This window comes from Pleurodeles waltl, chromosome 4_1 (genome assembly GCF_031143425.1).
Source record: "Pleurodeles waltl isolate 20211129_DDA chromosome 4_1, aPleWal1.hap1.20221129, whole genome shotgun sequence".
NCBI classification, from domain to species: domain Eukaryota; kingdom Metazoa; phylum Chordata; class Amphibia; order Caudata; family Salamandridae; genus Pleurodeles; species Pleurodeles waltl.
In genome coordinates this window covers 674,529,494-674,543,694 of record NC_090442.1, presented here as the reverse complement: position 1 = coordinate 674,543,694, position 14,201 = coordinate 674,529,494, and the positions used below count along the sequence as shown (strand labels likewise).

The 14,201-nt window shown below is 47.1% G+C and overlaps 1 protein-coding gene across 1 annotated transcript in view; it reads right to left on the bottom strand.

The window, feature by feature from the left end:
* The window catches only part of USP6NL (USP6 N-terminal like), a 751,219-nt gene that overhangs the window by 223,016 nt on the left and 514,002 nt on the right, over window positions 1-14,201 (bottom strand). The window contains exon 7 of the mRNA XM_069229194.1: window positions 12,119-12,228. Within this exon, the coding sequence (XP_069085295.1) occupies window positions 12,119-12,228 (110 nt within the window). The remainder of the gene's footprint in view (window positions 1-12,118; window positions 12,229-14,201) is intronic.

Below are 14,201 nucleotides of genomic sequence, written 5' to 3'. Positions count from 1 at the left end.
GGTGGAAAGGCGTAAAGGAGGCCTGAGTTCCACTCGAGACAAAAAGCGTTGCTGAGCGAGTGCTGTCTTGGAAACTCCAATGTACAAAACAGCTGACATTGCACGTTTTCTGCAGAGGCGAACAGATCTAGCCAAGGTTCTCCCCACTGCTTGTGCCACATCCAGGTGGAGACACCATTTGTGTTCAACCAGGCATTATGGCTCAGTTTGTCTGTTCTGGCGTTCAGAGAACCCGCCAGATGTTGAACGACCAGGGATGTGCCCTGATGTCCCAGACATGCCTACAGGCAAAGAGCCTCCTAACAGGAGGTCCACAACCCCACCACGCCCGGCTTGTTGAAATACGGCATGGCAGTAGAGTTGTCCATGAATAACTGCACCACTTTCCCTGTGAGAGAGGGAAGGAATGCTTTCAATGTTAGCCTGAACGCCTTGAACTCCAAAAGACTGATATGGAGCTCAGACTCCGCTGGGCGCCTCTGATCTCCACCTCTCCGATGTGGCCACCCCATCCCAGGAGTGACGCATCTGTCAATAAGATCAGAGCTGGTTGGAGAAGGGAGAGGGATCAGCGTCACGCCCAATCGCGGTTCAAAAGCAACAACTGCAGATCTTGCTCAGTCCCCTCTGAAATTTGGACCATTTCGGAGAGATTCCCCTGATGCTGCACCCACAGGAACTTCAGGTCCCACTGCAGAGCCCACATATGCTATCTGGCATGTATCACCAGCAGGATACGTGAGGCCATGATGCCCCAACGCCTCAGAGTCATTCTCACCGAAATCCAGGAAAGAGGCGGAAACATCAGTATCATAGCCTGAATATCCTGGACTCGTCACTCGGAAGGATAGGCCCAAAACTGTACTGTGTCCAGAACAGCTCCGGTGAGAGGGAGTGTCTGAGAGGCAGTCAGGTGTGACTTGGGCACGTTTATAGTGAACTGCAGCAAATGCAGGAGGTCCGCTGTAGTCTGGAGGTGGGAGACAACAGCCTGAGACGAGGCCAACTTCAACAGCCAGTTGTTGAGATAGAAGAAGACTGAAACCCCTATCATGCGCAGATAAGCTGTGACCACCACTATCACTTTGGTGAACACCCGATGGGCGCTTGTAAGGCCTAAGTGGAGTAGAGTCAATTGAAAATGCTTGTAACCTACCACGAACCGCATGTAACATCTGTAGGTAGGCAGGATGGTAATATGGTAATATGCGTCTTGCAAGTCCAACTCTACCATCCAGTCTCCTGGTTCTGGGGTAGATAGGACCTGAGCCAGAGTGAGCATTTAGAATTTCTCCTTCCTGAGTAAGAGATTGAGGAACCAGAGGATTAGTATAGGGCGGAGGCCCTGGTCTTTTTTGGGCACCAGAAAGTAGCAGGAATAGCAACCATGACCTACTTCTGGCACAGGGACCCTCTCTATGGCTCCCTTGGTCAAGAGAGCAGTAACCTCCTCGCAGAGAAGTGCAAGGTGATCCTCCGTCATCTGATCACAGGATGGTGGCATGGATGGAGGAATAGTCTTGAAGGGGAGGGAGTAGCCCCTTCGGACTATTTGCAAAACCCACCTGAGTGATTGATGGTGTGCTAGCAGGGCAGGTGATGGGGAATCCTGCTGTCAAGTGGTCCCTGGTGGGGAAGCATCAGACTAGGAAGGGTTGAAGGCTGCAGCGGGGTGGCGGGTGGTGGACTGGCTAGACCGCTGGATCCCACATCCACACAGAGGCTGAGCAGCACACGCAGGGCAAGGTGGCTGCCAGGGAACAGATGTGGCTGGACGGCCCTTCCATAGCCATGAAGTGGCAAAAAGTAGACTGAGGGGGGCGAGTGGCAGCAGCGAGGCCAAGAGACCAGGCCGTAGCCTGGGACTCCTTAAAACGCTTGGGCGCCGAGTCTGCTTTGTCTCTGAAGAGACAGGTGCCATCAAAAGGCATGTCCATCAGAGTGGATTAGACATCCCCCGAAAAGCCAGATGTCCTTAACCAGGCATGGCGCCTCAAGGCCACCATTGAAGCAACCGATCTGCCTAGAGAGTCGGTCGTGTTCAGCCCACAACTGATCGTGAACTTAGCTGCGTTCCTCCCATCAGCAACAGCTTGGGAGAGAATGGCCCGGGCCTCCTCACAAGGGACCTGTGGCAGCACTTGTGCTAACGTGTCCCATAAAGTATGGATGTAGCAGCCCAATAGGCAAGTGGTATTCACGGACCGCAATGCCAGGCTGGAGGAAGAAAACAGCTTCTTCCCAAGGTGATTCTGCATCTTGTAGTCCCTATCCGGGGGAGCAGAAGGCAACTTGCCATGGGATGTTGAGGTTTGGATGGCCAAGCTCTTGGGGTTAGGGTGTTTGGTCAGGAAAGCTGTGTTGTTAGGCACAGGCCTACAGCGGGCTATTGGCCTATTAACAGGAACCCCTGTGCTGGGTTTGGACCAGGTCCTCAGCAGGACATCAGTGAGCACTTCGTTAAAGGGCAAAAGGGGTTCTGATGTGGAAGCACTATGCTGGAGCACCTCAGTCAGAAGGTTAGTCCTGACAGCTAGCAAAGGCAGCTAGAGGCCCAAAATCTCAGCCGCTCTCAGCACCACCATAGATGTCCCCTCCTCTGTAGCCACAGGATGGAGACAAAGCATACCATTGCCAGGGAGGTGGTATGGTATCCAGACCACTGGCTTCACCCAGTTCCTGAGCCCAGTCCATAGAAAGGGTCCAGCGCTCCCCCCCCCCCCCATACTCTCGTCTAACTCGTGCCCATAAGAATAAGAGTCAGGATCCGACCTTGGGACCAAGATCTCTGTCGAAGTCAGAATCAGTTCTATCAACACTGCTGTGGCTCCATGTCAGAATCGGCAAGGGGTATAGGATTGACGACGCCCACAGGCCCGGGCGGTGCAAGGAGCGTCAATGCCGGAACTGTCGTCAGGGAAGGTCACAGTGGTACGACAGACGCCCATTGAGATCTGGAAGTGGATCCCTGGGTGCCAATTGGAGTCGAAGCCGCCAGCTCAGAACCTGAAGTGACCCCTGCCATCCATGTGGGGCCCGAAGGCTCTACGACAGGGCCAGACTGCCCAAAGATGAGGCGCATGGCCTCGTAAAAATCTTTCTATTGGGCACGGGTGGCTCTGGCTCCCCGAAACTCAGGGAGGTGTGGAGCCGACCCAGAAGTAGGCCTCGAAGACAGAGGTCTAGAACGAGAATGCTCCTTCTCCCACATCGTGTCATCCGACCAACGGGGTGAAGTCGAAAAGCCCTTGTGCTTCTCTGAATTCTTCTTGTGCTTACCCGAATGTCCCAATGATTTTGAATGGGACGACAACGAGTGGTGATGGATCGGCGAGCGGTCTCAGGACCTTCCTCTCAACCAAGACCAGGAGCGAAGTGGAGCTAGATGTCAGGTCATGAGTAGCTTTAGCCTCTGGGTTTATGGCCCAGCACAACTTTGGGTCGTGGTTGTGCTCCAAACACCACAGGCATATGAGGTGCTGAGCCGTCACCAACATCATACAGTGACAGGAGTTGCAGGGTTTGAAGCCAGTCTTCCGTGATGACATCCTCGACGCACCAAGAAGTAAAAAAACGTCAACAAAAAGTGGAAAGGCCAGTCAAAAAGTGACTGTAGGGGTAGCTCTTTTCGGATCTACATGTAGGCTGACACAGAAAGATAAGAACCAACATCAGCGCGCCAGGGTGGCCTGTATACGACTCGCGATGTCATATCCAGTGAACTCGACACCAATGACGGCAATAGAGTCGACCGACGCCACATATTGGCGCACAGGAGTACTGCTCGAAGAAAAATCTCCGGATCCAGACTGATGTCTGTGGGAAATTCTAAGGTAAGAAATCTGCAATTAGAAGTCTCTATCAAATAATTAAGAAAAAAAGATGACAAAAGCTGCATTAACAACTGGTTTCTGCAGATCTGACTTTAAAAATACTTCCACATAACTTTTGAATAAAATTATACTTGTTGTCTTCAGTATGCCAAGAAAAAGCTTAAATAGAAATTAACTCACTATTAGGGACCTGATTTAGAGTTTGGCAGATGGGATTCTCTGACACAAATGTGACACATATCCTGCCTGCTGCATTACAAGTTCCACAGTATATAATGCACTTATCATACGTGGGTCGGGATGCAGGAAAGTGCCCCTTTTTGCATTTCACCCCACACACACTTTTTGCCCCAGAAAAGAGGGTTCTGGGTAGTTAAAGGTGACCTGTTCCACTGGATGTTGTCACCTCAGGGGCGAATTAGCTGCAGGAGCCATCTGCCCATTGGCCTCTATTCTCCACACCCCTAAATCCGGGATTTAAGGGACACCCCTGACACCAGAACCTCAGTTCTGATCAACCAAACGTCAAAGAAGGACCAAAAGAAGCTCTGCATCACCGACAACCGGACTCTGCCCACTGATCCAAAGCAAAACAGGGAAACTCTGTCCTTAAGGCAACAGACTGGGAACTACGTGATCAACCTTTGTTCTTGGCTGAAACTATTAAATCTCAACCAGAGGGACATATGTGGAACCCAGAAGTATCTTCAGACTCCCTTGGACTATTGCCACTAGTCCCCTGCAAACTGCAGGTAAAAACACCTGCAGGATCTGAAGTTTCACCAGGTGTTGGGCCAGCTGTGTAATCGTCAAAAAACAGGTGGTCCAGTGTCTTCTGGGAGTCATAGTTCACCCTGGCTACAAGTTTCAGACTGCAACCTCACTCCTGTGGACCCCGGTAACTTTACAGAGGATTCCTGTACCTTTACCGCTGCCAAGGGATCCCAGCCTGGTAACAAACTCCTTCACTTGACGCTGTGGGTACAGCATGCAATTTGCATCTGACACCTGCAACCCAGCCCCCACTGAGATTTTGCATCCCACTGTCAGCATCGTTGTGCGAGTGTTAAAATCAGCACCAGTGCAAGCCCCATTCAGCACCACAGGCAGCCAGGGCAACTCTGTACCTGGACCCCACGGACCTGGTAGAAGTGAAATGACTGTTGTGGCCTGGTCCCAGTTCCTGCACAACCTTGAACCTGCAAGGGTTCCCCGCAGCTCGACCTCCAAGTGGTCATTTATCACCAGTGGCATCCCTGCCTTTGACTTCAACACGAGTCCCGTTCAGCAGCCAGACAGTCAGGACAACTCTGCACCTGGACGCCACAGGCCAGGTAAAACTGCTATGACTGTCATGATCTGCTCCCAGAGACTGCACTAATTTAACCTCTGGTCCCCCACCCACAGCACCCCCCAAAGGTTCCATGCAACTCGCCTTTTAAGTGAATTTTTACAACACATGACATTTTCCCATTGATTTTAACGCAACGTTTAAATGCCATTTCTGCAGTGATTTCCTATTGTTTCTAAAATTGATAACTCTGGTTCTACTGGACTTATACTGTTTGTTTTGGTGTCTACATTTATATAAAAATAATCTCTATTTTCATAAATTGGTGTCCCGTTTCTTTGAGCTGTGTCAATTATTTATAGTCCATGTTTGTGCTGTGAAATGCTTAACACATATTCCTCCTAGTAAAGCCTGACTGCTCTTTGCCACACTACCAGGACTGAGCTAAGGATTTGCTAGAGTGAATCCAAAGACAATCTCTGGGGTATTGTGAGAGTACTACATGGTGAGGACTAACCACCACCCCACATAATACTCCGCTTTCCTACATGGGATATCCATCACATTTGTGATGGAGAATCCCGCCCGAACTCTAAATCAGACCCTAGCTCTGGACGGTCGTGTCTCCAATCCACATAAGCAACAGACTTGCAAGACTGCATCCACTTTTACCCAAAACAGAGTTTCAGACTAAATAACCCAGAGAGAGAACTTGGCAAGCTAGCAGTTCAGTGATGTTCGCTTATTCTTTGTGTACCAAGTCTCTTTACCACAGAGTGCAAGCCTCCTATAGAAATGAATACTAAATCGACATCCTGCTTTGCATTAAAAGACCACTGTAAGAGAATGAATAAAAAGTGCACACACAGCGAAGATCCAGTAAAAATGGGCTTGAATTAAATTCAAAATTGACTGATTGTACCAGAAAACAATAGGGGGTATCCATGTAAAATGGTGACCAGTTGCGCTTTAGCAAAGCTGCATAGATTTGTCAGCCTGTGCATGTTACCTAATGACTCCTTTTCATTTTCCAAATACTGATCAGCCTGATAAACTCTTTGAATCATAGACAAATGAATAAACGTAATGTATATTAGTTGCTTATGTGGTTTTTACTTCTGCTAGCTTAGCCCCGCAACTCTGAAAGGACAAAGCATGACTGTTTATGGTGCGGCAGGCTGAGCCTAGATTGTGAGTTGCAGATTGCACTCAATTGTGCCATCAAGGTGAAGCCAAGGTGGCGAAAACCCCATCGGCCAAGGAAATTGATCACACAAAGCACAAACAAGCTACAGAAACAACTGGGATGTTGAAATCTGTGGAGATAAAGCTGGAGAGCCAAACCGAGATGTTTGATGCCATCCTACAAGCCATAATGGTTTCAAAAACAACACTGGAAGCCAAGATCAAATTGGTGAGCTTGCTACAGATCGACCATAGGAAAGTACCTGAATGAGGGATAAAGAATAAATCTGTCCTGGCCTCTCGACGACCTACTATACAAGACCTGAGATAGCAGGTTGGTGACTTAAAAAGTATGGATGTTGACACACAATTTAGAGCCACAGATGCGCAGGGACACTCTTGGCGCAACAATGTCAGCCCAAAAAGGAAGAAGGTCAAAATAAGGAGGATTATGTCAAGAAATGAATACTCTAAAATGTGTACAATGGGACTCTGCCTAATCTTTGTGGTACAGAGAGCACACTCTATACCAAGTCGTTCTCCACAGCCCGGGGTGCCTTTCAGGCTAGTGTTCGCTAGAATATTGAGCTACCACGACCGGACCTGGGAGCAAGGATCTTGAGCAATAGAAAATCAAAAGGTGTATGTCCACAGGTACAAAGTCAGTGATGATCCTGCACTGAGATTAAAATAACCTTATTGATACATAATGTACAGGATATTTTGTTATACCCAGCCATGCTATGGATTGCTGCCAAGGGGGAGACATTTTTCTTTACCTGCCTGCTGAGGTGTGGCCATTGGCCATGGAAGGAAAATGCTGGTATGCATAGACCACACACTGAAGGGACGCCACATCCCTGGAGATGATCCAAGAAACCTGCGGAGAGGAAGAAAGACGCCTGGTCGACTAAGCCAACAGGAGAACAAGCACCACAGGAACGGGTACAATTGTTGTAGGACATCATGAGGTACAGAGGTTCACCAGAATTAGGACCATACCGTGAACAATACATCAACTTGGCAGCAGATGATTAATCAGAGGAGCTGTCCATGCTGGAGATCCTGGTGCCATCACGGGTCGTTACCTCGATGACTGAAGATATGGTTGTACAATATATGGGTAGTGCAAGTTTGAGTTCATTATACATAACTCTGCGTGGGGAGGAGACGTTGGGTGGCAAGGTTTAGGTTAACTACTTATCCTTGTAAGTGACATGCTCTTCAAGCATCCCAGGAGGAACTTGAAATCTTAGTTGCACGGTCCATGGGTAGGTTTGACAGTGCCTATGTTTTGGTCAATGCCCAGAAGGGAAAATGTACGATGGCTAAGGCATGCTACCATGCATCGTTGAGAATGAGATGCAATGGTGCTCTGGCGTATGAGGCATTCGACTTTATACCTGGCAATATGCCATACAGGTATATACAGGGATTTCTTTTTGGCGCTGGGCACAACAGGGCATGAAGGATGAGGGAGCATAATGCCTAAAAAGCTATTTGTCCATTAGTGAATGAAAAGTGAATTTAGTTGCATTACCCGGAATGTGAGGGGTTTGGGTACCGCCGCCAACAGAAACTGATTGTATTTGCAAGCTAGACATTATAAAGTGCACATTGCAATCAGCAAGAAACAAATGTTATTAAAATTTAGCTGGAGAAATTAAGGAAACAATGGGGAAGACAGGGAATGGGGACAGAATGTTCTGTATTCCCAAGATGAACACTAATACAGATTGCCCCTGGCACACTAAAAGTTGCATACACACATACAGATGGGAGGTATGTGATACTAGAGGTACAGCTGGATGGGGAGGCTCTTAGAAGGGCCACTATATATGTATCTCATGTCAGTCAAATGCAGTTTTTTTAACATGTTATATTCCAGGCGGATTGGACTATACAACATGTGTTGTACATTGAGGGGGGTGTTCTTGTTGTTTTAGATGTCAAGAGAAAGCGAGATTGGGGCCTCTGCTGCAGGGGGCACCTTGCAGAATGGTGACTTAGAGGTTGCTACAGAAAACAAGGTGTGGCATTCTAGAAAAAAGCAATGTACAAGGCTTTGATTACTTGTATAATAATTCACCTCACTAGGTACATGCATTTTCCTTGTCGGGATGCACAGACCCTCACCTGCCATGGTAGCATGCTTCACCACTGGCTTGTGCTCCACATTAGTAGAGGTGTGTAATACCTAAAGGCGTCCATAATGATCAACCACTAATAAACTATGTTGGACTGATGGGATAGTTATGTTTTGCTAGTCCAAAATCTTTATTCCACTTTAATCTTACAATGAATTATTAAAAACATTCTACAGGTTACTCATAGGTGATTTTAATATTATATCACCCAATCCCAAATTACATTCCTACCAAGCCTTAAGGGGTCATGAGGTGTACATTTGCGGCAATGTTATTAGGGTCAGGTTGACAGTTGAAGTTTTTGTATATGCCTATGATTTGCTACTGAAGAAATCTGAGAGGTCTTTGCATAGTTCCTGTGATGGGGTGATATTGCTGGTGGTGACTGCTGGTGTAGTGAAGTCTTTGATAATCAAGACCTCTTTGCTGCTGTTGAAGGTGGCATTGATGTGGTCTAAAAGGGTCATTCGGCTTGGTTTCCAAGATTTGTTGGTAATAGCGCCTCACGGCAGACTTAAAGGTGTCTAACTGTGCCTTCCTAGCTGTCTGCAGTGTTGTTTGCACATTCTGAGTTCTGCTGTGCATCAGCTGGCCTGGGTACATGTTCTTGGTGGTTTGCTCGGCTTGTGTGCGGCCAATGTGTTGGCGTGTGCAAAGAACCAGTCATTAAAGTTCTGTAAATTGTAGTGTATCACCCAATGTAGAGCCCTGCTAAAGGAGTATAAGAACAGCACCAGGGTGGAAGCGGGTGTTAAAGTGGTACGAGCCCTACATGCATATGGGATGTTGCGATCATTTGCGATGATTCAAGCTCAGTATGTGATACCAGCTGGACAGTCTATAGCTCATAATGCCTACATCAGAGCTGCTAGAAAAACAAAGGGAATGGAGGATATACGACACCCACCCTGCTGAGATATGTTACAAAAGAAGTATCCAGCATCGAACACGGATGTGTAGTGATCAGTTTACATACTGCTATGGCACCTATGGTTAACAATGACTTATAACAGCTCAATGAAAGTGGGAGCAAGGTGTTAATAAGGAAATTCCCGAAAAGTTCTGGCCCAGGATTCTGGAATACACCAATACTACAATAGAAATGCCAGATTTAAATTTAAAAAACAATTCTCTGCACCAAGTGCATTTACCCCTATTGGCCAAAACCCAGGTGTACATGATGGCTGTCCGAGATATCTGTAGGAGAAAGCAGATTTCTACCACATAGTTTCGGAGAGTGACCACATCATTCAATACTTGGTGAAGATATTGGACATAATGAATCAAGTCTCGTGTAAAAGCACAGTTTTTAACACTGTGAGGTGTTCAATAGGTCAAATGAAATGCCCCAAAATTGTTAAAACAAGAATGCAGATGTGGAAGCCTGGCACTGGTGACAGCTGAACAAAATTAGCCATAAAACGGAATGTTTACACAGCCCTTGATGCTGGGCAACGGCTAGATAGATGGGCTGCTAAGGAGCCGACTGCTTCATACACACAAGAGTGTCCACAAGAATAAGGCAACTGATGCTGGCGTCATGATCCTGTTGGCTACAGGGACTAAAATGGATAATAGATCCCACCCCCAACCTCCAAAGAAGACCGGGGTTATGTACACTATTGATGATGAGTGTATTTTATGCTACCACTTTGTCCAGAAGAATGTCCCAGAGGGCAGGGGTTGAAAGGGGAGACAAAGTGCTTAGGCCTGTGAAACCGCCAGAGACGAAATGCGACAAATCATATGGGAGCTACTTGTATTCCTGGTCTTCTTTTTCTCCATTATTTTCCCTTCCCTCCCTCTTTCACCTCTTGCTTGGTGCCATGAAAGTGAGAAACAGCACAGGGGGTACGTTTGTGGAATGAATCCCCTTTTCTTTTACTTTGCCACTTCGCACATGTCCGGTATCCCTCCATGGACATGCGCAAAGTGCTCGCAGTCAAGGGGCGTGGGTCAGGGCTCGGGAGTTTGTTACAAGGGTTTGACTCATTCTGACAGTTGCTCTAGATTTATAAGTTATTCTTTGATGTTCAAAGTTAGGGATGAAGTGGTGAAGTGGTGATATGATGAATGTCATTAGACAAATATTCACAAAAGAACACTTAAAAAAATTAAATAAAAGAGAAGGTGTACCTGAGTAAACCTGTATGCTCGGTCTCTGCTTTTCGCGGACTTCTGAATTGTGACTCTTGTCTGTGCTCAACTTAGACGCTGACTGTATATTTTGAACTGGAATTGTCAAAACTCTCAGAACTGAACACACATGACACTGAAGCAGTCAGGTCAAAGGAAGAAGAAAGGTTTCTGCATTACCCGGAGCCTTAGGAGTTGGTGTTATGTTATGCTTTATCAGGGAAAGTAGTTAAAATACAACTCACCGAGTACAGCATTAAAGAAGAAGAGATCTTAGTCTGAAGGAGGACAAGACATTTGTGTCGAAAATAAAAGTCATCTCAGAGCTTTACAACAGGGCTCTCCCAGTGGTGGCTGCTGCCAATCTAAAGTGGCCGGGCGGCAGAGGGGTGGCGGTGGGGGTTGTTGGAGAACGCCGCTGCTGCTGACAGCCTCCGTGCTCCTCTTGTCCCAGCAGTCCATGCGACACAAAGTATAGGCTCCCCACCTAATCCAGACACGGCTCTCATGCTATACATAGCATGAGAGAGGTGCTGAGACTGACCTGAGCAGGCTGGTCTGACATTCGCTCAGGCACAGGGAACCTGTGCTTTTTCTCCACCCGGCTGTGCAACACAGCTGGGTTGCAGAAACATGAGTGCACATGTTGGCTTGGCCGTTTGAAGATGACCAGCCAAACCAACATGCACACTTACAGTGCCCACCACTTCTCCTCCCTGCCATGGCCCGGCCCCGTCCTAGACTTCATTGCCTTCAGAACAGACAGTGATAAATAAAATGATTAGAACATTGTTTTACTATCATTTAACTTATCATCTGCTAGCTCTGAGCAGTGGGGCAGCTCCTGCACCATTATGGAGGAGCCTCCCCTGGGCTCGCCAGACTTTTCTGTAATAAGAACTACTAATGTTCAGTGAAAATGATCCCAAGCTACAATGAATATTATTAGCGCTGTAATAGCGACCATATCAGACAAATTACATTAGTGGGCACCATATGAAAGATTACCAGCAGCGATCACCTCAGACATTGTTACCAGCACTGATGAAAAAAGGCTTAGTCGACGTGGAATGGATAACATCCATAGCTGCAGTGCTGCTGCCACCAAGGTAAATAGCACTAGTAAGAAGTCTCCCCAAAGCGTCATTATTAATCACAAGTAACAGCTTTAAATATATGTTGGACATTCACCATACACACATTTTCGTCTGGAACCCACACTTTTTAATTTTAGTATACATATATTAATTCAACTAAGCAAAAGCTTCTATTTGGTCGGCTGTGCCGCACACAGGAGAGCTACTTACATGTAGCTGGAGGGCTACCAGTAGCTCACGAGCACAAGTTAGATGCGGCGGTACAACTAACTCATTATTAGCCACCAGAGGGCGCAGAGGCATCAAGTAATACATTTGAGAAACGTACACATTCTTTGACATGCATTATTTTGATTACAAGGTGCTTCCCTTAGAATGGAATCCATTAATTGTAATGCATTATAAAAACACACACACAATTTGACTTACTTAACTCCGTATCGGTCCCTGAACATGATATGGTCCCGGTAAGTGCGGTTGACATCAAGGTCGATTTGTCGGATATCGGGAGACAACAATCTCGCTCTTAGTTTCAAGATCTATAAAATGGAATTGTGAATAAAACACGTTGCTAGACGTCACGACAGGGTTAAACAGATTACCGCAGAATTCCAGTATTTACCATTTAATGTGTTTTGTCTAATGTATTTAACAGCACCAAATCCCAGCACGCAACAAAATATGTTATTGTAAGGACCAATCAATACACCGAAGAAGGCACACAGCTCACCATTATAAACAGAAGGCGGCGCTTCTGACGATGCAACGCATGTTATCAAAAAGTTTGACCAAATCCGCAGATACGCAATTCCGACGAAAGATAATGCATATTCATCTCGGGCCAAAGCCACGGTATAGTAGATACCGTGTTTCCCGTTTATTAGTCACAATTTAAAATAACTATTAGTATTATGTTTAATTACTTTACTGCTAGAAGTCTTTAAAACTAAAGACTTCTAAAATTCAGCACAAACTGTGGAAACATTTCTGTGGGATTAGGTCACCCAAAGGTCTTCATTATGGCGCATTATTTCCTAACATTTGGAGAGGAAACCTTCACCAATATAGTGATGGATGGGTTCTGGAGGAGATCATTTTGTACAACAGTGGCCTTTTTGTCATCTAAAGGAAGCCAAGAGTGCTTTATCTTTGCTGACAGCGAGTTTCACCTTAAATTACGATCTGGTCTTTTGTAAACACGTTTGGGGTCTCTCAGACCCATCAATCAATATAACCGGACGGACTCCGCAGACGTCAACAGATCAGAGACGAGCAGCAATGCGCCCCGCACATCATCTGTTACATTCAAACCCCTGCAAACACTTATTGCTAGAGCCCGCCTGCCTCCCTTTAAACTAGAGTAACACATTCCCAAAGGCAACCCCTTGTGCCTCTCTCAAGCTTCAGTACAACACAGACACCAGGTACCACCTGGGTATGCAGATGCAAGCTTCCCTCCCTCACATAACAGACACCAGGTTCCACCTGGGCATGCATACGCAAGCTTCCCTCTGTCCCATAACAGACATAGACATCAGGTGCCACCTGGGCATGCATACGCAAGCTTCCCTCTGTCCCATAACAGACATAGACATCAGGTGCCACCTGGGCATGCATACGCAAGCTTCCCTCTGTCCCATAATAGACATAGACATCAGGTGCTACCTGGGCATGCAGACGCAAGCTTCCCTCTGTTCCATAACAGACAGACACCAGGAGTCACCTGTACATGCAGACGCAACCTTTCCTCCCCCACATAACAGACACAGACGTCAGGTACACCCTGGGCCAGGTGTGGCCTGTCCTTTAGCGAGGAGGGGCCATGCCCCCCAACCTTTTGCCCCTCATGAAGAGTGTCTGTCAGGCTGAACAAAGGTCAGCCTGACAGCCACTCTTCATTTTCAGCTCAGCCAGGAGTGAGACATACGCGATTTGCGCAGATTCCTGGCTGCCTGAGCTGAACTTTGCTGGGCTGAGGAGGTCACAGCTCCTATGAGCGTGACCTCTCGGCTCAGCAAAGGTGCCTCGAGGCCCTCCCCTGGGTGACGAGGAAAGCATCACCCATTGACTTCACCCTAGGTGCTTCAGGTTTAAGCGCTAAAGCGCCCAGGGCGAGTGTCAATCAGTGACACTTCGTCAGAGAGTGGAGTGGGGTCAGCAGTCTCAATCACCCCATCCCACTCTGTGACGATGCTGGGACTGCTGCCTTCCCTCATTGGCTGACCTAAGGTTAGCCAATGAGGGAAGGCAGCAGTCCCAACCCTCCTGGGACCTCGAGGCTGAAGTTAAGTAAGTGTGTGTGTGTGTGTAATGTTTTAAAATGAATGTTTGGTACGTGCGTGCATGTTTGAATGTTATGAGTATTAATGGATGTGCGTGCGTGTGTGAAAGAATGAGTGTGTGTGAACATTTAAAATTAATGTTTGGTGCGTGCGTGCATGTTTGAATGTTATGAGTGTTGTTAATGGATGTGCATGTCTGTGTGTGAAAGAATGAGTGTGTCTGCCTCCCG